This window comes from Physella acuta, unplaced genomic scaffold (genome assembly GCF_028476545.2).
Source record: "Physella acuta isolate Inbredline_101_S28 unplaced genomic scaffold, ASM2847654v3 ptg000720l, whole genome shotgun sequence".
NCBI classification, from domain to species: domain Eukaryota; kingdom Metazoa; phylum Mollusca; class Gastropoda; family Physidae; genus Physella; species Physella acuta.
Window position 1 is genome coordinate 388,077 of NW_026732238.1, and position 24,803 is coordinate 412,879.

Consider the following 24,803-nt stretch of genomic DNA (forward strand, 5'->3'; position numbering starts at 1 on the left):
TTTTTCAAAGCGCTTAGAGCTAATCAATGCATTGTTACAAATGGTTACAATTGCTGTTGCAATATACTATGAAAAAAACAATTTGTTCTTTGAAAATACACAATTTAAGGTGATGACAAAACCTGCATCTCTGAAGATAAAATAAGTCATAAAGCTCTTATGTAAAGCGGAGAATGAGACCTCGTACAGCATTACGTTTATTTTTCCTATGTTCATCAGTGAAATAATACAGTAATTGTCTACTACTCACTCCCAAATATTTTTCCTAAAATATGTTTTTTGGTTTGACAAGAGGGAAATGCAATATTAATTCCTAGCCTGAAAGATGGTTTCACATTGTTTTAATGAATACAGGCAGCTGGGTATGAGACTAACCTCTCTATCCCTTACAAGAGGATGACAAAATAAACATTACTCTACATCATTTTAAAAACCGAAAGATTTTTTTTAAAAAGATAAAAAATGATTAAAACCCGATGACAATACAATCTGACACTAAATTTGAATTAATTGGATGACAATCAAATTGGTTATGAATTCTTTAAAATTGTCTAAATTGATTAGTAGAAGGGTGTGTCCGTCTTCTACCACTATTCCGCACTATTACAAGTACATTATCATGTTCATTTGGTGTGCAATAATTTTTAGTCATTCTACTATATTGTATAGAGATTGTTAAAGTGCTGAAAAAATGCAGTAAAAGAACCTTGCAATAACAACTTGTATGTAATAATGCACTAAAAAGGAGAAAATAATTGATTTTGTTTAAGTATATAATAATACACCACTATTTAAATAACTTTAATAGTATTAGAAAAGGTATCCGCTAGATAATATAATGACCCACACTTTTCTATCTTGTTATTTAAATAGTTATGTATTATTATATATTTAAAGAAAATAATTTATTTTCTCCTTTTTAGTGCATTATTACATAAAACCTTGTTATTAAAACTTTTTTAATGCATTTTTACAAGCTTTTATTAAACATGCTTCCTCTGTCTTAATGCCAGATCGAAATGGAAGAGCGAAATTTTGGGTACTTATAACCAATCAATTTCTCTGAATTTTGGCTCGTGGGTCAAGAGCTAATCACAATGCAATCTGACATAAGATTTGACTTAATAGGATGACCATTTAATGTTCTTATGAATTAATTAACATTATCTGAAATTAGAAGTTATCCTGCTACTATCTTGCACTATTATACCAGCATTAACATGTTCATTTGGTGCTGAATAGTTTTAGTCATGCAACTCGATAGTATTAAAAATTGTAAGTACTGAAAAAAATGCTATAAAAACGTCTTAATAACAAGCTTGTATGAAATATTGAAGTAAAAAGGAGTAAAAAATTATTCTCTTTTAATATATAATAATTTACTCTTGTTAACGTATTTAAAGAAATTAACAATAAAAACATTTCTGAATTCACATTGCTCTGGAAGTTCCTTCTTCCTTAGTGATCTATTAGAATATGTGAGAAATTTTATGCGAGATCATCCTGCTTTATTTCTTTACAGTTGACACGATAATGTGCTTTGGAAAAGTAGTTTGCTGCTTCAACGATATATTCTACGCATGTTTGTTTTACTATTTTTGTAGTTCGAGCTAGACAGCTAGGGGTAAAGAATATTTGATTATGTAGGTATCGCCTAAAAGCACCTAGTGGACGAGGCAATGCCTCTGAGATTCTATCTGGTCTCGGGTGGGAAATAGCAACGCACGCCCATGGTCTTAATTCTCGAGGTTATTCGTTATTATTATTATTATTAGTAGTAGTAGTAGTAGTAGTATTATTCAACCTGTATTTCCTCTCTTCAATGTATTAAGAAAAAGGAGTAAAAGCATTACCTGTTAAACGTTTTTACTTTGTCTTGATTCGCAGAGACAACTGCCACACCCAAAACTTATCCAAAAACATATCCGACCTCCACGGCAACAACTAGCTTTACTACACCGAGAAATGAGTCAAAGCCTAACAATGTTTCCAGCGACTCATTGGGTAAGAAAAATGTATTTGTACTGAATGTTCATTAAGTTGTTTAAGTAACACAAAACTGAACAAAATCGACATTAAACTTATAAAGTAATTGGTTTATATTGAATAATAACGACTTCTCACATAAAAATAGAAATATTTTTATTGCATTTTATTCTAAATCTCCAGCGGCGTGTATTAGCAAAACGGCTACTAAGTTTGACAACAACTGCTATGAGCTATTCACAACACCAAGGAATTGGACTGAAGCGCAGGTAATTTCAAAAAATAGGACATCTAACTACAGTCAACATATTTGACACTATGAAATCTTAATTACATAATCACTTACTTTCTAGCTCAGATATACTCAAGTACCTTTTCTCTCGAATAACAATTAGTGATTAAAATATTTAATATAACATTGGATCTTAAGCTTTTTTCCATTTTCTTATTTCAAGAAATACTGTTCAAATTTCATTGGAGAAAGGAGCCTGGCCAAAGTTTCTTCACTCTCTGTTTTGAAGTTTCTTTTTTTCTCTCAGACCAAGCAATATACGCGGTAAGTAATAATTAAAATAAAGTATGTCCAGTGAGGAGCAGGATCATGGCCGATTAGAGTACCGAGACGACAACTTGCACAAAGAAACAGCCTTAACACTACGAAAATAGAATGCAAAAATGCAAAAGTGTGCGATACACACACACACACACACACATATATATATATATATATATATATATATATATATATATATATATATATATATATATATATATATATATATATATATATATTAATATATTATATATATATATATATATATATATATATATATATATATATATATATATATATATATATATATATGTAATTTTTCATTCAAAAGTGTGGCTTGGTGGTAATGATCAATTACAAGAAGGTGAATGGATTTGGACAGATGGTACCAAAGCTAATCTAACATCATTGTGGCATGAATACGAACCCAACAACAGTGAGGGAAACGAAGACTGCCTTGAACTTTATGAACATGGAATGTTAAATGATGACAATTGTGCTAAATCGTTATCTTTTATTTGCATGGAACTTCATGGTAAGTATTTAACGAACGTGTAATAGTGTACACGCTTTATTTTGAAGTTCGAAAATTACATTTTTACCAGAGACTGCCTAGGGAGAAATGTAAATATATTTTTTACTGAAGATGACAGACAACACATTAAATACTATCATCAACTACGAATCATTAAATCCGAACGATTTTTAAAAAATTCAAACTTGTATTCTTGTATAATTAAAGACTTCATTTGATAAATTGGTCAGATTACTTTAGAGACCTACAAAAATATGTGTAGTATCATCAAGCTCTATTTCTCACAAAATAATCACTTATAAAATGAAATATTCTCTGCAGTGTAAGGTTTACTAAACATTTAAATGACTTGGGGTTTTAATCAGCACGCATATCTGATTGACTTATCCTTTAAATTAAAAAAAAATTAGTTCAGTGGCGTAGCTACGGGAGGGCGGGTGGGGTGGCAACTCCGGGCGCCGACCCTAAAGGGGCGCAAAAAATGGGTAGAAAATTTATTTTAAAGCTCGTTCCAAATTCAAGTATCTTATTATACACAGTCAAAGTTACGAAAATAAACGACTACAAAGTTTTACCTACTGATTTAACTGTTTTCTATATTAATTTTGTGACACTGAAAATGTTACGGGATAGCAACTGGTAAGAAGCGGCACAAACCTTTCCAACGACAGGGGGGTGCGCTTTTTCACAGACAGAAATAGCCATAAAGAAATGGGAGGGTGGGGGCGCTAAATGATAATCCGCCCGGAACGTCATAATTGGCCGCTACAAAGATGTTTCTTAAAAATGAGAATTTAAATCACTTTGCTGCTAATTTACATTTGACAAAATAGATAATGATTACGATAAAATAGCTCTGGCTAGAAACGAAATATAAGAAAATAATATATTATGCTTGTGTTGAAGACGGTAATGACTTGACGCGTTTCTAAACAGTCAAGGTGAAAAGTCTAACAATATTGTTAACGAACCATGAGCTTTTTGCCGACTCGACCACGCCTCCAACACAATTAAGCGTTACGTGTCAACTGGTTATGCGCCATTGAGGCCATTGACTCCGATTTCAGCCTGCTTTTCGGATTTGCTTCCATAGCCTTTGTCCAACCAAGAACAAACTACAAGGCAGCAGTTGTTTTAATTTTGGAGTTGTCTCTCCTAGAAGAGTGGCTGTCCCCAGCTAACGAGCCTCATCTGCCCGAGGGTTCGAACTCGAGACTTTTCGGTTTAGCAACCATGAGCTTTACCGACTCGACCACGCCGACCCCTAGCAGTTGTTTGAATTTAAAGTTTTTTCTCCAAGATGAGTGGCTGTCTTTAGCTATTGAGCCTCATCTACACGGTTTGTTCGAACTCGTGACTTATCGGTTTAGCAACCATGCACTTAACCGACCCGCGCACGCCGCCCTCTTTCATATAGAATAACCTTTCTGTTCTGCAGAGAAAACAGGGAATCCTGAAATGTCCCCATCAACAACTAAGACGCTCCCATTAACAATTAACACGTTCCCTTTAACAAATGCAACGACCACTTTAACAACTGAAACTACCCCATCAACAACACCAACGACCACTTTAACAACTGAAACTACACCATCAACAACACCAACGACAGCAGCAATTGAAGTCAAAAATAATAACAACGTGTCAAAAACTGGAAATGTTTCGAACAACACACAGGGTAAACATTATTTAATCTAAGACCATGATACTAACAATTGTATTATTATCACTAATGCAATAAATAAATGTATATATATATAAATATAAATATATATGTAAGTATAAATATATATATATGTATATATATATATATATATATATATATATATATATATTTATATCTTTATGCCATAATTGCAATATTTTTTGCTATCATAGTATTTTGGCTTTTGATAATATTTCATAACTTAACGGGTTGTTAATTTAAAGTCATATTGTCTTCATAGAATTAATTTTTATGTTACCAGAATTGAATTCATCACGACCTACTGTGATTAATGCAGAGAACGAGAATGACAAATTCAAACAAACACAAAAGGTCGCGTTTACAGTTGGGTTATCAAAGCCGTTGGATGTGCTGTTGAAAGATGTCGTTGTTTATAATAAAGTTGTATCTAATGTTGGAGACGACTATAATAGCAGTACTGGTGTTTTCAGATGCAACGTGGTAAGTGATGATCGAATATGAATTTTAACAAAAAGACGTTTTACCTGATTATGATAGATTCATTATCATCTTTTTTTGGTTTGTGTACAAGACACACGGTGAAGATAAAGTAGAGTACATCTATTTCTGGGACCTCGGCATTTGAGGGGTAGTTTGGTCAGCACTATGCCTAGCCGCCTTTACTTTCCCTAACGCTAGTTAGGTGCCCGACGGAGCTAGGTGGACTTAGGGACGGTCATCTGACTTGAACCCGGATTAGAACTCGGGACTTTCGGGTCCAGCTCTTAACCGCTAGAACACGCCGTCCCCCGTGATAAAAACAAGTTCCCATAATTAACTCGCATGTTGCATTTTGAAACTTGAAGTTGTTTCTGATTATCAGGACATTTTATTTAATTAATAATTATCATTAAAAGTTTAAAAAAGAAAAAACCACGTTTTCTGATTGAACTAAAAAGTAGAAAATAAATGCTATACATCACAATAATGCAAGTGATTACTCTACTATGAGCAATTTAAAAAATTGTTTAATGATAATTATTTTCTACTTTTTAGTCTTTGTCTGTTTGTTTGCATTCAAATCTTGCTATCGATTTTATCTTCTCGCATTCACTTTTTTTTTTGGGGTAAACGAAGACAAACACTCACAAAGGACGAACACAAAGTTGTATAGTAAAACGCACAGTGGCATCTCGAAACATAGAGTACAGAATTAGCTACGTAAAAGTCTGTATTCGGACTCGCTCTAATTGACAATTACGTCGGGAACTTCACTAGGATCAAGGTTATTTCAGTAGGCTTTCGACGGAGCCATGTTCTTCTTATTGTTGCGCAAGTGCGAGTTACATCGGTGACAAACTTCTAGCACAGTCTTTTGCGCAAGCTCAGGGGGAAGGTATCCCTTAGAAGCAAGCATGTGATATTTTGTCACCTGATTAGGATAGCACTGCTTATGACAAATATCACAAGTTATATTGCAAAAATTGTTTATCGTGTCGAAAAATGTTTTCATTGCTGCCGAACGTTGGGCGTCGACGTTGCAATTCTGCTTCATGCCTTTCTTTGTCTTGACGAGCAGTAGCATGACGCTTTCTGTCTTTTGCTTGGCGAGAGACCCTTTCTTGTTCTGTCTCAATCGCAAGTGCAGCAGCAGTTCGTTCTTTCTGCTTAGCAAGACGAGAGACCCTTTCTTGTTCTGTCTCAATCGCAAGTGCAGCAGCAGTTCGTTCTTTCTGCTTAGCAAGACGAGAGACCCTTTCTTGTTCTGTCTCAATCGCAAGTGCAGCATCAGTTCGTTCTTTCTGCTTAGCAAGACGAGAGACCCTTTCTTGTTCTGTCTCAATCGCACGAACAGTATCTTTTGCTTTACGAGAGACACTTTGTTCTTCTGTCTCCATCGCTAAAGCAGCAGATTTTCGATTTCGATCTTTTTCAAGCTTCTTTTGATACTCACCTTCTTCCATAATTTTTGGTCGTTTAGGAGGATTTTCCAATCTGTATCCTGCATTGCGCTTCTCCTGATACTTCTGGCGTGCCTTTTCCAATCGACGTTTCCTCTGTGTTGCCGTTTCTTTCACCATTTTTCCCTCGCGTGCAAACCATTCGACCATCAACATTCTACTTCCGGATCAGTCAGATTTGCATAGGTTTGTACACAAACACCGCGTGACCACTACTCAGCCAATCGCGTGCTCGCTCCTTCAGTAAGCCAGAAGAAGGAAAGTACCGAACCTTGTTTTTATCAAATTACAATTACTCGGTTATGTCCCTTTTTAGTACAAATCAATAGGAGTCAAAAATGATCAATAAAATTTTTCCATGGTTCAATTTAGTAATAATAATAATTGAATATTGTATTGTCATCGGAAACAAAGCTTCCCTGAAAATTTCAGCGCGCTAGCTAACTGGAAAGTGCCCGAAATTTCGATCGCAAGATTTGACGGAAAGACAAACAAACAAACAGACGCGAAAGCAAGTTAAAGAAAACGTGGGAAAAAATCTGCTACTAATGCAGATCATGCTATGGGAATCGCATTTGCATTAATGAGAAGAAGAGAAATACAACCAAACACTAACTTTAAACACAAAAATTTGTGTTAACTTTTTGTTATTAAACACAGCAGAATATCAATAATTAAAGAATACTAGTTTAGTAAAACAAGCAAACTGGTTCACACACAATACACAAAAACAGTCAAATATACATAAATGCAACATACAAAAGATAATAAAATCAGCATTGCCTTATCTCCCTCTGTTATCATCCGTCCATAATGACGTATCTTTTTTTAGTGAATTAGTTTCGGTATGCTCGTAATTTTCCTACAATTTTATTGATTGTTATGTCAGTTTCAGCTATGCACCTCACAATCTTCAATTATTTCGTACAGGCAGGGTTATATTTCTTCCAAATCTACGGGGCTGCTAATAAAGGGAAAGAACTGAGTTTGTCTCTTGTTAAAAACAAAACGAAAGTTGTGTCCTTGTACAGCAACACGAACCAAGAGTTGTCTCTCGCTGGTAAGATGACATCTGTTTTGAAAAATAAATAATCGAAAGCTAATCTTTCACATTACATTCGGCCCTGGATTGAGTAAGTTGTGGTCAACAATAGCATTGTAATAAGCTACAAAATGTTATAGGAATATTTGTTTTAGAATACAAATTTGAAAGTGTGTCTTTTGTTAACTAGAATGTGAAGAATGATTTCATAAAACTTATGTTATCAGCCAACTCCGCGGTGTTGCTGTTGGAGGCTGGTGATGAGGTCTTTGTTGAAGCTTCCATCTGTGGTAGTCTGTATGGAGAGGAGCATCACGTGATCAACACTTTCTCTGGTTTCCTGCTGGATAAAGCAATATGAAAATATGAGTTATCTAAATAAAAGAGATATTCACATAAAGATACGATACCAGACTGTCTAATTAATTTAAATGTAAAAAAAATTGTCTAATTAGTGTAAATTAAATCTGGACTGTGCACGTGTTGCTTTTTTGATGAAATTAAATGTTTTATTTGAAATTTCAAAATGAAAATGAGACTTTTTGTTGTTTATGCAAAGTACATTTATTAAAATTTGTTTAGTAAAAATATTTTTGTCATGTTTGCAACTTTAGTTATAAATTATAAATGTTATTTTATATACTCGCATTATGTACAGTACTATTTAGCATTTGCTCCTGGATAGTCGTTTGAAAGCTGAAGCGGCGGGCTGAAGGAGGGGAGAGAGTGAAAGATGGGGGAAAGGATGTTTTTCTTTGTTTTTTGTTTTTTTTTTGGAGGGGGGGTTGATAATTTGTTTTGCTCGGTTTGGTAATGGCTTTGGAGTCTGTGCGGTTTGGATATAAACTGAAAGTGCAAAAAATACCTAGAGCGTAAATTTCTCCGGGGGTAAGCAATCGAAAATTCCCGAGAAAAAAAACTGCAGCTATACAACAACAGCCATGCTGATATACACATTATACAACAGACGCCAATGTGTACTGTCTCAAGATTCAGTAATAAACAGGATGTGAAACTCTAGGTATCATGTCTTCCTAATCTATTATAAGTTATCTCGTTTCCGTGAACAATTGTTCCCCTGAATTAAGTTATTTAAACTTTTAATTTCAAATCATAACTGAATTCTTAATTTTTTAGAGTATGATTTCTATTTCTTAACTCCTTTTTTCTCATGCAGTTGAGTGTATAAGTTGTGAGTACGCGTCTCATTGCCCTGGTCTTCTTTTGTCTCTTGTCCTTGGGTGTGTCAAGACTATGCTGAAAACTTTCGTTAGAAGTAACGCCTAGTGAGACGAGACTGTTCCATGAGTTATCTTCGCCGCTAGAGACTGTTTTTAAGAATCTCTAGGGTACTCACCCTTTCAGCTTGTGTTCGGTCATTCTGTCCGTGGTCCTCTGAAACAGATCCAAAAGCGTTGGCAGGAGCCCGAATCCATCCAGTGGAGAACTGATGCTTTTCACGACCGTTTGAAAGCAGTATGTGAATTAGCTCATAAGAACTTAAGAAATGCCCAAGAGATAATGAAAGAACGCTACGACAAGATCACTCAAAATCAAACATTCAATCCAGGCGAGGAAGTCCTTGTTCTCATGCCTACCATTAACAATGCATTGTCTCTGAGATACTGTAGACCCTTTACGGTTCATGGAAGATTGAATATTTGAACTGTCATCAACACTCCAGACCGGAGGAAGAAACAAAAGATTTACCATGTTAACTCATTAAAAAAATATTATGATCCAAATACATGTTCTATTTCTACAGATAAGGTTATTTTACCAGTACTTACTTCTGATATAACAGATGCTGTAATTCATGATAAACTTAAACCATCAAGAATTTAAACTCATCCGTAAACTCATCATTTTTGTCTAATCTGCGAAATTTGTACATTTACCCCCATGAGAATCTTTCGGACTTATTTCTTTCGGGGAGGGTGAGGCGGGCTCAGCCCCCTAACTCAAAGAGCTTTCTGAACGAAACTCTGCATGCCGACCACATTTAAGATTTTAAAAAATAAATTATTTGGTAATAGGAGTGTTTTTATTATCAGGTAATGGCTTTCGACTTCTATGTTTACTCTAGAATCAATGACGTCATTTTATTGTGTGCACTTTTCAGGCTTTAGAGCTGTACATATTTCGTAGTGTTTTCAAACGTTTTATATGTTCCATGTGACGTCAAGCTCTTTCACTATGCATCTTTAAAATTTCATTGTGTTTTCTGTAGACTGTTCTTTTTTTTTTGGGGGGGGGGGGGGGGGGGGGGGGGGGTTAGTGTTAAACGTTCTATCGAAAGAGTGGGGGAGGGGGCAAAGCACCCTCCCGAAGAGATACATGAAAGAAACTGCACGTAAACCACTTTTAAGAGAAGACAAATAACTTTTTTAATGTATGTTTTCCCGAGAATCAATGACATCATAGTATTGTGTGTACTTTCCCTGTTTTATAATATTTCCTACTATATGTTCCATTTGACGTCACATTTTGTTTTTCGTATTACTATAAATGTTTTTACTCTGCTTGTATTTTCTTTATAGTAAAATCGTTTCCAACAGAAAGATAGGTACACAGATACACAGACAGGGAAACTATTATCTTTGATAATTGAAAGAAAATCATTTACTTTCTCCTTTTATTGCAATGTTACATACAAGCTAGTTATTAAAACGTAGAGTAGTTTGATACAGAGTAGTAAATAATTACTTCAACAAATGTTATATTTACTGAGTTGAAAATTTACTTTCGAATATCTAGACCCGCGTGTGTGTTGTCATGTGTGTATGTCGATGGATAAATCCCCATATTATTCTAACTTGCAGACCGATATTATAACTTATTATATTATTATATTATAACCTATGTTTTGAAAAGGAAATCTTATCGATTATCGATCATACGCAATTCGCAACAAGAACATGTGCAAAACAGTCATCGTTTGATCGATCATACACATACACACAAATAGCATCGACACTAATGTAAGATACGTGTTCAGAAGTATGAACGACTAGGTCAGATGAGTCAGTGGTATACGTCACCTTGCAACAGCTGTCCCATAAGCGGAGCTAAGCTTACCCTCCCTCTTGATAAGTATGGGAGGTTAGTTGTGTTTCTTTCAGAGAAGTTTTTTTCGAGGGGATGGGAGCAAAGCTAAATTCTAGATTGGAAAGCTTAAATTTTCTTGCGGATGGTGAACGTATATATTTTCTATAAGAAAAATATTTTCTATCTTGTCCGGGGGGCGGCTTGAGGGGTAGGGAGAAAGGGTAATGGCGGCAGTGATTATGGGCACTTCCCCCCTCCTCCCGATGAGATGCATAACATGGGCAAATTTGCGGAGAGTACCCATTGAGCAGCTTAGTGTATAAGAAAAACACTCCGTCTGTTTTACACAAGGTACATGGCTCAATGATTCACGTACAACCATACCGTCCCTTATTTTTCTTTTACGTAATTCTTATTCAAATTTAACCAAAAGAAATATATCATCTTCTATTGCTATTTCTACGGCTTATTAAAAATGTCGCCATATTTATCTTACTTGGTAATTTTTAGTATTTAGCAACTAAATTTAAGTAATGAAACACTTTTTATAAAAAAAAATCTGAAACACATCTCACAGTATATCAGTATAAGCGTGGGTGGAGAGGGTGGAGATTACCAGCGCTATTTACGTTTTTTTTTAAGCCAGTTTGCTTACAACCATAAATATTTTCTTAAGACAAATGTACATTCCCATAAAATAACAAGCTGTGTGGTATCCGACAATTTGTAATGTGCTGATCGTTAAATTGATTAAAGCATTACGATATATCTTATTTTATCTTTTCGTGTGTTCAACATTGTACTGTCTAGACCAGGGGTCGGCAACCTGCGGCTCGCGAGCCGCATGCGGCTCTTTTGATATCAAGATGCGGCTCTCCAGCTCCTTGAACAAATACTAATTATCTTAATAAAAAAAATATTTGAAATAAAAAGGTGTTAGTGGCTCTTTAAAACCAGGGAAATTTTGAAAATTGTAACTTTTGGCTCTTCCGCTTCATAAGGTTGCCGACCCCTGGTCTAGACTTATAACAATTTTGTATTACAATTGTATAAACCTGCCCGCAGGCTGAAATAAATTATAAATCCTAGACCTATTAGAGATACACTGTACTCTGTGTGTGGGAGGGGGATGGGAGGAATGATCAGGACGAATCGGACAAAATTCTAACCGCTTACAGTTAAAAGTATAACAAATCTAAATGCTTCATAACTCCCAGCTTCAATCCATCTACCACCACCACACCACCATCACTATATTCTTTTTTGAACAAGAAGGATCAATAATCTAGCAGAGGACAAACTTGTATCTTGTTTAGTTATAATATGTTGTAGCTTGCATAGAGTCTATTTAAAGGTGGGGAAGGGTTGGAATAAGGAGTTGAGAATTTTATAAAGTTATTGCGATTAACGAGGGATAGAGGGTTCCAGCGCCACTTTTAACTATTTTTAAAACCAGAATGGTATTAACGTTACATTTTTGTTTAGTTAATTTCGATTGCTAAAAATATGCCCTCTCCGCTAGCCATGGACATTGGAATTGTTTCTCAAGGAAACAACATTTGGTACATTGTCTTACAATTTAGGTTATGTTATATAGACAAGCATATCTGATGGTGACATATGCTTAGAAAGCTACTATTTGAAGCTCATTGCAAAGATAGTCAGCATCGATATCTTTATTGATGTTATGCTTTAGTAACGTTTCTTAATGTTTGCAATCAGTTAGTAAATCCGAAGGTGTCTTTTTGCTGATATTTGATATTATCATAAAGATAGCAAAATTAATTATAACGCTGTTCTAATTGTGCCAACAATTAATTTAGTTTGAAAATATAAATCTCTCCCTGGCTAACGAGATTTCTAATTCAAGTGAGAGAAAACGAAACTCACAACCTTATTAAAAATAAATTGCACATTTTTTACAGCGCCGCGTTAGGTGCTAGAACGATCACTAAATCAGCATTAAAATAAGATAATCATCTATAATGTTCGAAACATAAAGATTTAGATTAAATAAATAAATTATAATTAATTAATATTATTATATTAACAGAGCCGTGTGGGTGGGTCTAATATTATGTATTAATATATAGGCCTAATTTGAGGAAAAGGCGTAACATTGATAGTTTGTTCTGGGCACCCTAATAGATCGTTACTCCTGTCTATAGGTTATATAAGACAATCAGAGTGGTTAATTATTAGGTATTTTTTAATAATGTCGATTGTACATTTTTGCGCCCCTCCTATGAATAGCGCTTTAGACGACTGCCTAGTTCGCCTTATAGGTAGCGCCGGCCTTGCATAAATAACAATATGAAAATACGCTCTTTCCGTTCATGTAAAAGAAACATGGGGTAGATAAAGCGGAAGTCAACGGTTTAAATGCCCACGGCATACAGGGAGGTAATATGGTCAACTTCCCCACCCACACCTCACATGTGTAAATTACACCAAGGTGGGCCGTCAGCTTAGTTAGATTAAAATACAACACATTGACCTTACCACGTTCAGAAAAACTATGGGGCTTTGTGTGTGGGGGGGGGGGGGGGAGGACGCATGAGTTATGAGTTATGATCAAACAAAATTAAAACAGCTGTAAGCTGATTCTTAACATATAAAAAATGTTTAGCAACCCACTCCCACCCCAACCTGAATTCTATTTTTACACACTGGAATGGAAAATGATATAGCAAGGACTAAAATGTGTCATGTGTGTGTGTGTGTGTGTGTGTGTGTGTGAATGTGTGTGTATGAAGGCGGGGAGAGGGGTTGGAATACGGGGTGGGTATTTCATATAATTCATGAGAGGGGGAGGGTGTTACTTATTATTTCTTTTGAAGCAAGTATGCTGTCAACAATAAAAAAATGCGTTTACATTGTATATTCTCACAGCATAACAATATGCTTGGTAAAAGAAAATTACAATGAACTGATCGTGAGATGAATTAGGAAATTTTTTTTTTACATTTCACCGTCTAGATTTAAATTATTATTAACTAGAATTGAAAAGAAATTTCAACCCCCACCCCTTCGCCCCCCCCAAACCCGTAATATCTCTTCACCATAGAAGGTCAACCACTTTAGTTAGATTAAAAAAGGCACTTTGGGAACTACGTTTCAGTCTGGCGTTAGGATTGGGGGAGGGGGGGTGCTGGAGTGGGATTATAAAGTGCGAATCTAACACAATTCAAACCACTTTTAGGTGATAGTATTATGAATCCTAAATTCACACATTTGAAGAGTTAATAGTATACCCACGAAAAATATATTAATAATTTTGTTTAGATGACATTTCCAGTGGCGTAGCCAGGATCGTCTCATGGGGGGGGGTGTCAAAACTTGTATATATATATATATATATATATATATATATATATATATATATATATATATATATATATATATATATATATATCAGAAGATGCAATAACAATACTACAACAAACACAGCAAACAGATAAAAGTACTTATAACATTACTTACCTACAATCGCTCAAGTCTTCTTGGACTCTTGGCTAATTCATCAAGAATCTCATCCGCTAAAATTACTATTTCTCGGTGAATATTTAATAATGCCAATCCATTTAGTCTACCCTCGCAAGTAGTATTTCGCAAGTACGTTTTTAGCCGTCTCAGAGTGGAAAAAGAGCGTTCGCTAACGGCAGTTGTTACAGGCAATGTTACAAATATTTGCAGTAGTTTGTGTACTGTTGGAAATATTTTTACGTCGCACATTAAAAAAAGCTTGATGAGCATTTTGCGGTAGGCCTACATTTCCACTTGTAATAATGTGGCGCCACCACAGTTTCAGTTCTCCAATGCTTTCATCGATGACACTGCTGTTAATCAAACTTTATATTTTTGCATAAGTGTTATGGCATTCTGTTCCTGTTCTTTGGTAAAACCCGAGTCATTGGGCAGAAGACTCATAAAACCTCCCAAAACAGATTTATGTTTCAGCAATCTGTCTCCTATATGACATATAACCGAATCAAGGAAAGGAATAAATACAGCTATTCTTTAATACCCTTCAGGCGTATTTGCCATCACATTGCAGCGTTGAATTTGTTTTCCAGCTCGACGTGGAATAAGTATATCTATGTCGAAGTCCTCACAAATGTCTTCATTAAATACGGTAGTAAATTCTGATTCAGCATCCTTCCGCATATTCACTAGTAGGCTACTTGAATCTTCTGTAAATTTTAGAGCCGCATATAGATCAAAGTTTTCTGTTTGGAGTATTCTGCTGACAGGAAGTGTTATTGCAAAGATTTTTGAGGTAACTCTAAGAGAAACTTGAAACTCAAGACTCCTAATTGCTCCTAAAAGTTGAACCGCTGTTAAAGAAGTTGTTGTATCGTGCCAGGATGACAATTTCCAGTGCATCAACAGTTGCTTTTTGAAGTTGTATAAAATCGTTGATAGACTCAAGACGCTCAATCCATCTGGTTGCGCACAATTGTTTAAGTCGAGATGCTGATGCTTTAGGTGTTAATTTCTCTATTGAGTTTGCAAGCAAAAATTGTCGTTTTGGTGTTTTAAAAAAGTTGTATGTGCTATTAAGGATTCCCATACAATTTCTCACAGCTGATAGTTCGCAGGCATCAGAAAGTGCTAGATTTAGACTGTGAGATGCGCAATGCACGTAAATAGCCAAATCAAATTTCTCAGCAACATATTGTTGCGCCCCATGTAGTCGACCACTCATTGAAGCGGCTCCATCATATCCTTAACCAATCATAAAATTACCGTCTATGTGTAAATTTGCTAGAGTGTCCATTAAAACATTTGCAAGTCCTTTGCCTGTTAGATTAGTTACACCAATAAACTGTAGGAAATCCTCCCTATTTTCTATATGTCGCTATCATATTAGCGAACACATAACGAAAATTGCTCCAAACCAGCTATATTACTATTTGACAGAAGTAATTTTCGCAACAATCTTTTTTCTGTTTGCGGTTTTTTCTGTTTGCGCTTTTTTTCTGTTTGCGCTTTTTTCTGTTTGCGCATTTTTTCTCTTTGCGCTTTTTTCTGTGTGCGCTTTTTTCTGTTTGCGCTTTTTTCCGTGTGCGCTTTTTTCCGTTGCGCTTTTTGTTTTGCGCTATTTTCCGTTGCTCTTTTTTCCGTTGCGCTTTTTTCCGTTGCGCTTCTTTCTGGGAATCCAAAAAGATACATATTAAAATACGACTATGCGAATAAGAAAATAAATAATTATTGGTCTTTCTTTTCTGTCTAAAATGACTACTGTAGGTTCCTGGCTCTACAACTATATTTAATCACCTACGCAGTTTTTGTATCTACCAACACAAATTTTTGTGTCAACAATTGTGGGTCAAGCCCAGATGTGTATCCAGTAGTATTTTATAATTGAGACGTACCAATATTCAAACCCACCCTCACCCCCTGTCACACCCCTTAACTGATAACTTTGTGTCCTTTGCAATCTTTATCATTTTCAATTTACTTAACTTTTTAAAAATTAAATAGTTTTCAGTTTCCCTGTTTCGTCTGCTATTCCATTAGTCATCATTAGAGAAATAAATATCAAATGTTTTGAAGTAGTAAAAACATACACATTATAGAACCTCAATGCGAATAATAATAAATTCCTTTGTTATTTTTTTTATTACTAGACGCTTTCCGGTTGCACTACCAGCATATTAGACAACAAAGGCCTACCCACGTAGCCCACCCCTCCCCATTCGACACTCCTTAACTGATCTAACCTTGGCCAATTTTCCCTTGGCCTACTGCGTTCCAGATTATTATACATTACTTTAGCACGATAATAAAAATCGTAACTAAATTTACAGGCAATTCTCATCACAATGATATACATTGTTGTTCTAGAGGCTGCCAGGCTTAAGTGTTTAGTGGTTAAGCTATAAATAATATCGACACAAGTCAATAGCTGTAGCATAACTTAAAAAGGTAGTCATATTGGGGGTACCTAGCCCCCCCCCCCTGCCTACGCCACTGGTCATTTCTATTAGCTTTCAGTGTTTTTAAGTGAGCATTGAGCAATTCATGGAGCGTATGCGTGGACATTTGTATCGATTATTAATTTTAGGGCATAGTCCATGAAAGTAGTAAATCTTGTAGAGTTTGTCTTAAAGACAATACAGCATATTTTTATATCAGTTAAGGGGTAGAAACAAAATAACTATTAAAAATTAAAAACAATGCAATATAACTTTGCACATTCCTAGTACACATGACAAAGGACGGGTTGTTAAAAGGAAACTTTAAAATCTTACAAAATGAATTTTTTGTGAAACTTTTTAAAATAAAATTTTTAAAATTTGAATTATTTTCTTTGAAAACAATTCTTAAACTTGCACAACTTTTAACAATTGAAGGACAGCCAAACCCTTTTGCAAATGTGTAGATACATAATTATGTTCGTAACATACAGTGGCCATTTTAAGTATTTCTCATAGGCACATTTTTAATTAAATTGTTTCCCCCGAGTTCTATCCGGCAAAATTTATAAAACTGATGAAACTCAAAATGAAAGTTTTTACTTTCTCGTATATACGAAGTATAGAAAAAGTCTTGTAATCGTGCAAAAAAAACGAGATTTTTGCAAATCTCGAAGTTGTACAGCTCCCTGAGTCGGAAAAACATAGTTTTCTATCTTGTCCGTATGTCTGTGTGTGTATGTGTGTGCACATTTTTTTTGGAGTTCACTTGGTGTGCAATTCTTTTTTCTACGAGATTCTATTCTATTATTAAAAGTGTAAGCAATTAAAGATAGATTAAAAATATTGTGTATGTCTCGCGTTGCCATCCCCCGTAGTGTTATATTAGAATATTCTATAGTTTAGGGGAGATCACTCCCGGTTTATTTAAATGCTTATTATTATTATTACTAACTAGACTTACCCGGTCATCCCTTGGATAACTGTGGGTTTCGGGGGTCATCCATAAATGACATCACGTCTGTCACTTATCATCACAAAATAACCAGACCCCACATTCAAAAAGATGTTTTTTATCTTTTAAAAACACCGATTTCAGCTGAGCAAGTCTGACCACACTATCCCTTCATATACTGACGTCACAGGTGACCTACTCAACTCTACTTCACCTGCCCAGTGTCCGGCCAAGTCTCAGACAATATGTTTTTATCGTTTAAAAAAACGATTCCGGCCTAGCATGTCTCTGACCACACTATCCCTTTATATGCTTAGGACAAAGAAACAGATGAACTCTACTTCACCTGCCTTGTATCCCGTCAAGTTTAGATAGGCAACTTTATCATTCATATCTATAAAAAAAAACAATTGATTTTTTTTTATAAATTGACGTGATGTGTCTAAAACCCGTGCCACCCGCTAACAACTTAGCTATCTAGAATTGTGACGCCAATGATGTTTTTTTGTGCTATATAATAATATGTTGAGTCTTCTTATGCAACTTGATTTACGCGCATAGGCCCTATCTCTAGATCTAGATCCAAAATCTAAGTCTAGTAACTTTCAAATTAAATTTTATCTTAAATTAGTCAATTCCATAGCTAAACAAACAAAGATTTATATAAAATAGTGAAGGTCTGGAATAGTTTACTATAGCAACTCATTATTATCTAAATCTAGAAAGAATTATCTAGATTTGCTGGTTTGCTTAAGTCTAGTTTTTGCGTAACTCTTAAAAGATCTAGATTGACCTAGAATCTGAAATCTAGATCTATTCTAGATCTAGATAAATCACAAAGATTTATATAAAGTAATTAAGGACTAAAGTAGTTTAATAAAGAAACTCAAAAATGTATCATGATTTCAAAATTGATTGTATTTTTAACTAATTAATCTTTGCTTTACCTAGATTCTAGATCTAGATGTACACATAACTTTCTTGGACAGATTGTAGAGCTAGAGAAATTTATTGTAAAACTAAATGAAAAAGACAGTTTAAAATTAATATTATTGTTGGAACGTAATAAAAACATCAAACGGGCGTATTGTTAAAGTTATGGCCGACAGAAAATTAGCCTATAACGCGTGAAAGATCTGAATAAGATACGAATAAGATACGAAATCTTGTATTGGACCGCCATTTAATTGTACTAAAAAGTAAATAAATCATGTGACGTCACTATTCACTCCAAGTAAAGTCGTTTTTCTAAACTTTTAAAATTAATGTGGTTAATCTACCAATGAATAAATCAATAAATTAATTAACCTGTTTAAAAATTGTGATTAACATTCTGTCTGAAAAACAAAAATTGTTCTCTACCTACATACTAATTTTTAGCTCTAAACATAGCGCAGATCCTCTACAGTAGTAGTCAATCAGACAAACAAAAAAAAACCAAATATATAAATAAATATTCAAACATGTAAACAAACTTGAGTTTTAGCAGTATAATAGACTTACCCGGTCATCTCTTGGATAACTGTGGGTTTCAGGGGTTATCCATAAATAACATCACGTCACAGGTGATTTTTTAAAAGTTCTATTAATTTTAATGATACCAATTATTCAATTTATTCTATTACGGTAACAATTGTAGGCACGGAGGCCCTTTTTCAAATTGGCCGTTTTAAAATAAACAAATAAAAACAACAATTTAATAACAGCATTTCAAAAAAAATAAATAACAATATCGTAGTAATAGCAGTTACATAGCACTAAAAATGTGGAATAAAGAAATAATATTACATAGTTATAATACAAGATGAGATAAAATAAAAATACAATACCGACTTTAAAATTTAGCCTTCATTCTTCAAAGCAAATTATAAAATGCTTTTCTGGCATACCTAGCCCTGGCCACCCATAGCATGTTTAAATAACGCGAAAACCCGCCATTTTACTCGTGGTAAACATGGCCTAAAAAGGTCGGAAGTCATGCGTCCGGTCCGGACGCCATATTGTTGTTAGCAGCCGACCACGCCTCCGAGTTAGCGAGTAATCCCACTATATCTAGATCTAGAACCTAGATAAATAAATCCCATATATTATCGAATTAGATGATCATTGAAGCTAAACAAAGGTTTATATAAAATAATCAAGGCCTGAAATATATTCTAGATGTAGAATTTACATTAAGTTTAGATCTAGAATTTACGTTGTCTAGTGACCTAGATCTAGATCTAGTCTAGATCTAGATATAGATTCATCACTTATTCTTCCTTCGGCAGCTGATCAGTAGATCTAGAGAAATTTATTGTAAAACTAAATGAAAAAGACAATTGAAAATTGATACAAGTGTTGGAGCGTAATAAAAACAGCAAACGTACGTATAGTTAAATATATAGCCGACAGAAAATTAGCTTTAGAACGCGTTAAACTTTTGAATGGGCCACAAAGTCTATGATGGAAGCCGCCATTCTATTGTACTAAAACGTAAACAAATCATATGACGTCACTATTCAGTTAAAGTTAAGCCATTGTTTTAAAAATTTAAAATTAATTTGGTTAATCTATCTATGAATAAATCAATAAATTAATTAACGTCTTTAAATAAATTTGTGATTAACAGTCTGTCTGAAACAAAAAGTGTTCTCTACCTTCATACTATTTTACAGCTCTTCACATAGAGCAGATTCTCTACAGTAGTCAATCAGACAAACAAAAAACAAACAAAAAATAAATAAATATTCAAACATGTAAACAAAGTTGAGTTTTAGTAGTATATGGATAATTGTTATTTTCTGTTTTCTTATTCTTAGACGGACCTGAAGGCGGAATCTTTTCGCTGAACTAAAGCCAACCGGGATGTCTTGTGAGAAGGCAAAATTTAAAGCCGGAGATTGGATGAAATGAAAGGAAATGGTGGAGGTAATATGTTCCAATTATGAGCAAAATGTACTAAGTCAAGTAAGTTATTCATAGAATAATGTTCATTATCAATATGTAACATTGATTTTTTTTAAGAATAACAGGTTCGTAATATTATATAAAATTGAAATAGCATTATAAACAGAAAGTGATATTTCAACGCTAAGGGTAGACCAAGACAGAATATAGTCCAAGTAAATATATAACAGTCAGAAACCCAACGAGATCCGAACCTACCATTCTACGCGGCAACAAATCGCCTCGCGACTGCTATTTCAGTTACAAAGCTTGCTTCCACACCCCACCCCCTCTACATGTTTACACTATGTGTTTGTTTGGAGGGAGGTAAACGGGAAAAAGTCACAGGAAAAAAAAAACAGACAAAAGTCACTGTTTTTATAGGAAAGAAAGTCACATGAAAAAAAGCACTAAGGACATATTTTAGCGGAAAAAAGTAACAGAAATAAAGCAACAGAAAAAAGTCACAAAACGTTTATAGATATATTTTTATTTATATTTAGACAATCGTAACATTTTGTGTTTGTTGTTGTAGGATAATATATTTATATACTTTTAAAACATTAGAGTTTATAACATTAATAAGTAAAAAAAAACTATAAATAAATATACACAGCAATCTCACCTTTCGCTACGTATTTAGTTGAATATGCGGTACAAAAATTAATTACAAAAGAAAGCTAGGCACATAATTGTGTTTTGCATAGGTTTTTGTCTAAGGCTATTCCTTGGGCGGCTTCTCCTCAGTCGGCCTTGTTGGAACATATGTATGTTGTTGATGTTTTGACTCAAACCTTTGTACCAAGTCGGCTTTCTGTTTTGATCCTGTGCTTTATTATGTTGTGATAATTTAAAGTTAACATTTAAAAGCATGAAAATCGAGAACGTTGGAACAATCTATGAAATTATTTTATGTGTAACATAATTACAACCTACTTACTTCATAAAAAATATTTTTTGTGTGTTATAAATATTACTATAATTATACGACATGCACTCTTCATTACATATAATTATAAGATGATTTGTATTGTGAATTTTTTCCTGTGACTTTTTTCTGTTTTTTTTTTCCTTTAACCTTTTTTCCTAAAATCATGGAGGGACGACACGTCTGATACATGGGCAACATTAAAGTTCTTATCTTACTGCCTATGCAATGTGGTTAGATTTCAATGCATCATCCCTTCGACAAAATATTTTCTCATAATTTTCCGTCCTCTATCTCGGTCCTCTGCTGCTTTGAGTAGTTGTGAAACAGGCAGCACAGACTTATTTCAGACGTCATCTATGAGGTTACGTCTTTGCCTTTGCCTTCTTCTCCGTACTCCACCGAATGCGCAATCATCAAAAAATCTATTTGACTATGCAGTCATATTAAACACATTATGTATATGGAAAAAAAATACAAATATAAGTGTATAAATATATATATATATATATATATATATATATATATATATATATATATATATATATATATATATATATATATATATATATATATATATTTATTTATTTATTTATTTATTTATTTATTTATTTATTTATATACAAACTTAGTTTTTTGTGTATTTGTATGATCGATCAAGTGATGACTGTTTTGCACGCCATCTTGTTGCGAAATGCACATGATCAATTATCGCTAAAATTTCTTTTCAACTGCCCACGCGTTTAACATCGGTTTGAAAGTTATAAAAATTTCAGGATTTACCCACCCACATACACACATAACAACGCCCACACGGGTCTAGCTATGTTGTTGCGAAATGCACAGGATCAATTATCCATAAAATTTCTTTCCAACTGGCCACGCTTTTAATATTGTTTTAAAAGTTATAAAAATTGGATGGTTTATCCACCCACATACACAAATAACAAGACACACGCGGGTCTAGCTATACGAAAGTAAATTTTGAACTCAATAACTTCAGCTGAAATAGAAAAAAGCCCCCCCCCCTTCCCAGCAGAAATTACTTTAAAGGCCCCTACCTATACATAAAAATAAATAAATACGAACATACATACATATATATATATATATATGTATGTTCGTATATATATATAAATATATATAAACTAGCGAACCCGTCCCCGCGCGTTGACGCAGGAATAAAAGAAAGTCCGACGAAATATATAAGAAGGGTTTCATCCATGCGTTACCAACCCTATATTCTTAGACTCGCGACCTTGTTTTCTAAAACTGAGGTATTTAAATGTAAACAATGCCTGCGCTTGGATCATAAATATCGGGACACGGGATTACCTACACTACCGCATGAAACCTTGAGTGTACGTTAATCACTCACCGAAATAATATGGTAGAACTCACTTCGGTGACCGCCCATGTGTCAGGGACGTAGAGGGGCGCTCTCAGGAGCCCCCCCCCTCCCGATTACACTACCACATAGGTGCCGCGTACTGCCCATGGCTCCTTAAAACTAACAGACGCCATCGTGCCAAATAGCATCCTGTTAACAATGATACAGATTGCGTCATTCGCTAAAGTGACACAAATAAACAGGATTTTTTTTCCTTTAACACGTAAAAAATTATTGGACGTGTTTTAAACATCAGTGTGACTGATGCAATATGTAATCGTTACTAATGTTCTATTATTAGATGCTCGGTGTAAATTCTGATTGGATTGTCTAAAAATAGATGCTAATTGCATCTTTCTCAACGTGACTAAACTATTTGGATTTCTTTTTCTGACAAAAAGAAACATCCCAGTTAATAATCTAACCTTGGCTAATTTTTCTATTATTAAAATGAAACGTATTACACCGACCAATCCTGATCCAGATAGAAACATCAAACAGGCCAATTGAAGCCTACCCCCGCCCTAGATGGAACTACAAAAAAGCTAATTGGGAGCTCTTCTCTTCCCTCACAGACTCCTACACAAGACCAATCAACTGTAAAACCAAACAGGTGAACAAGTCATACACAGCCTTCTCAAAAGCAGTTCTGTTAGCAGCCAAAAAATCTATTCCAAGGGGAGCAAGGAAAAATTATATCCCAAACTGGACTCCAGACCTCCAGATACTCCATGACGAGACAATTGATGCTAGAAACATTGTTGAAGAAAATCCCACAGTAGAAAATAACATAAAATTAAAATCAGCAAACGCAGTTTTTTAGAAAAAAGTATCTAACTGCATTGAGGAAAAGCTGGCAAGAAAAAACAGAACACCTCAATGTAGATAGAGATGGTCATAAACTATGGAGTATTGCAAAAAGGCTAAACCAAGAAGAAAACAGAGCTACTCCCATAGTCATCGACATTGAAAACACGATCAAAACAGAAAAGGATGCAGCAAAAGAATTTATAACCCACTTCAGCAAAGTGGGACAAATAAATATCAGCCACCAAAGAGTAGAAGAGGTTAAAAATCAAACTGAAGTTAAGGAAAAACTACAGAAAGTCTCTCCCCCCTCCTCCACTGGAATGGTAGCTCGAATTAGCAAGAAGGAGCTCGGAGAAGCAATGAAGCTCCTCAAACTTAAGCAAGCTCCAGGCCCTGACAAAATCTCAAATGATATGCTCATGCACCTGGGCCCCAATGCTAAGAAAAAACTGCTCCAAATATTTAATGCAAGCTGGAAATCTGGGAAAATCCCAAATATTTGGAAAAAAGCAATCATGATACCTGTTCTAAAAATAGGAAAACCCAGGAACAAAGTCGATAGCTATCGCCCAATAAGTTTAACAAGCTGCATTTGTAAACTGATGGAAAGAGTAGTAAACAACAGACTGACCTGGTTTCTAGAATCGAACAATCTACTAGCAGACGAACAGGCAGGCTTCAGGAAGTGCAGATCTACTGAGGACCAAATCACCTTCATTTCTCAGGAAATAGAAGATGGCTTTCAAGAAAAAAAACCAACCTCAATAGTGTGGGTCGACTTTGAAAAAGCCTTTGACAAGGTTTGGGAGCAAGGCTTAATTCTAAAGCTAATAAATCATCAAGTATCTCATAACATGCTAAACTGGATAAAAGGTTACCTAAGCAACCGAAAAGCATCAGTCTCCATGCAAGGAAAAAGAAGTCACACAGTAACTATAAAAAATGGAGTCCCTCAAGGAGGAGTCTTGTCTCCTACTCTCTTCCTCATTTATATAAATGACTTAAATGAAAACATCCCAAGGAGAGTAAAAAGAAGCATGTTTGCAGACGACCTTTCACTAATCAGCACAGAGGAATATA

General features: G+C 34.7%; 1 protein-coding gene across 1 annotated transcript; it reads left to right on the forward strand.

The window, feature by feature from the left end:
- The first annotated feature begins 325 nt into the window (after positions 1-325).
- LOC131949939 (uncharacterized) lies at positions 326-24,299 on the forward strand. Its single transcript, XM_059311900.1, has 11 exons — positions 326-362; positions 1,888-2,004; positions 2,871-3,074; positions 4,513-4,752; positions 5,042-5,241; positions 7,632-7,761; positions 7,971-8,095; positions 9,109-9,370; positions 9,509-9,552; positions 23,398-23,691; positions 24,261-24,299. Exons 1-11 carry the CDS (start codon positions 326-328, stop codon positions 24,297-24,299), a joined length of 1,692 nt encoding a protein of 563 aa, XP_059167883.1.
- The last annotated feature ends 504 nt before the right edge of the window (positions 24,300-24,803 follow it).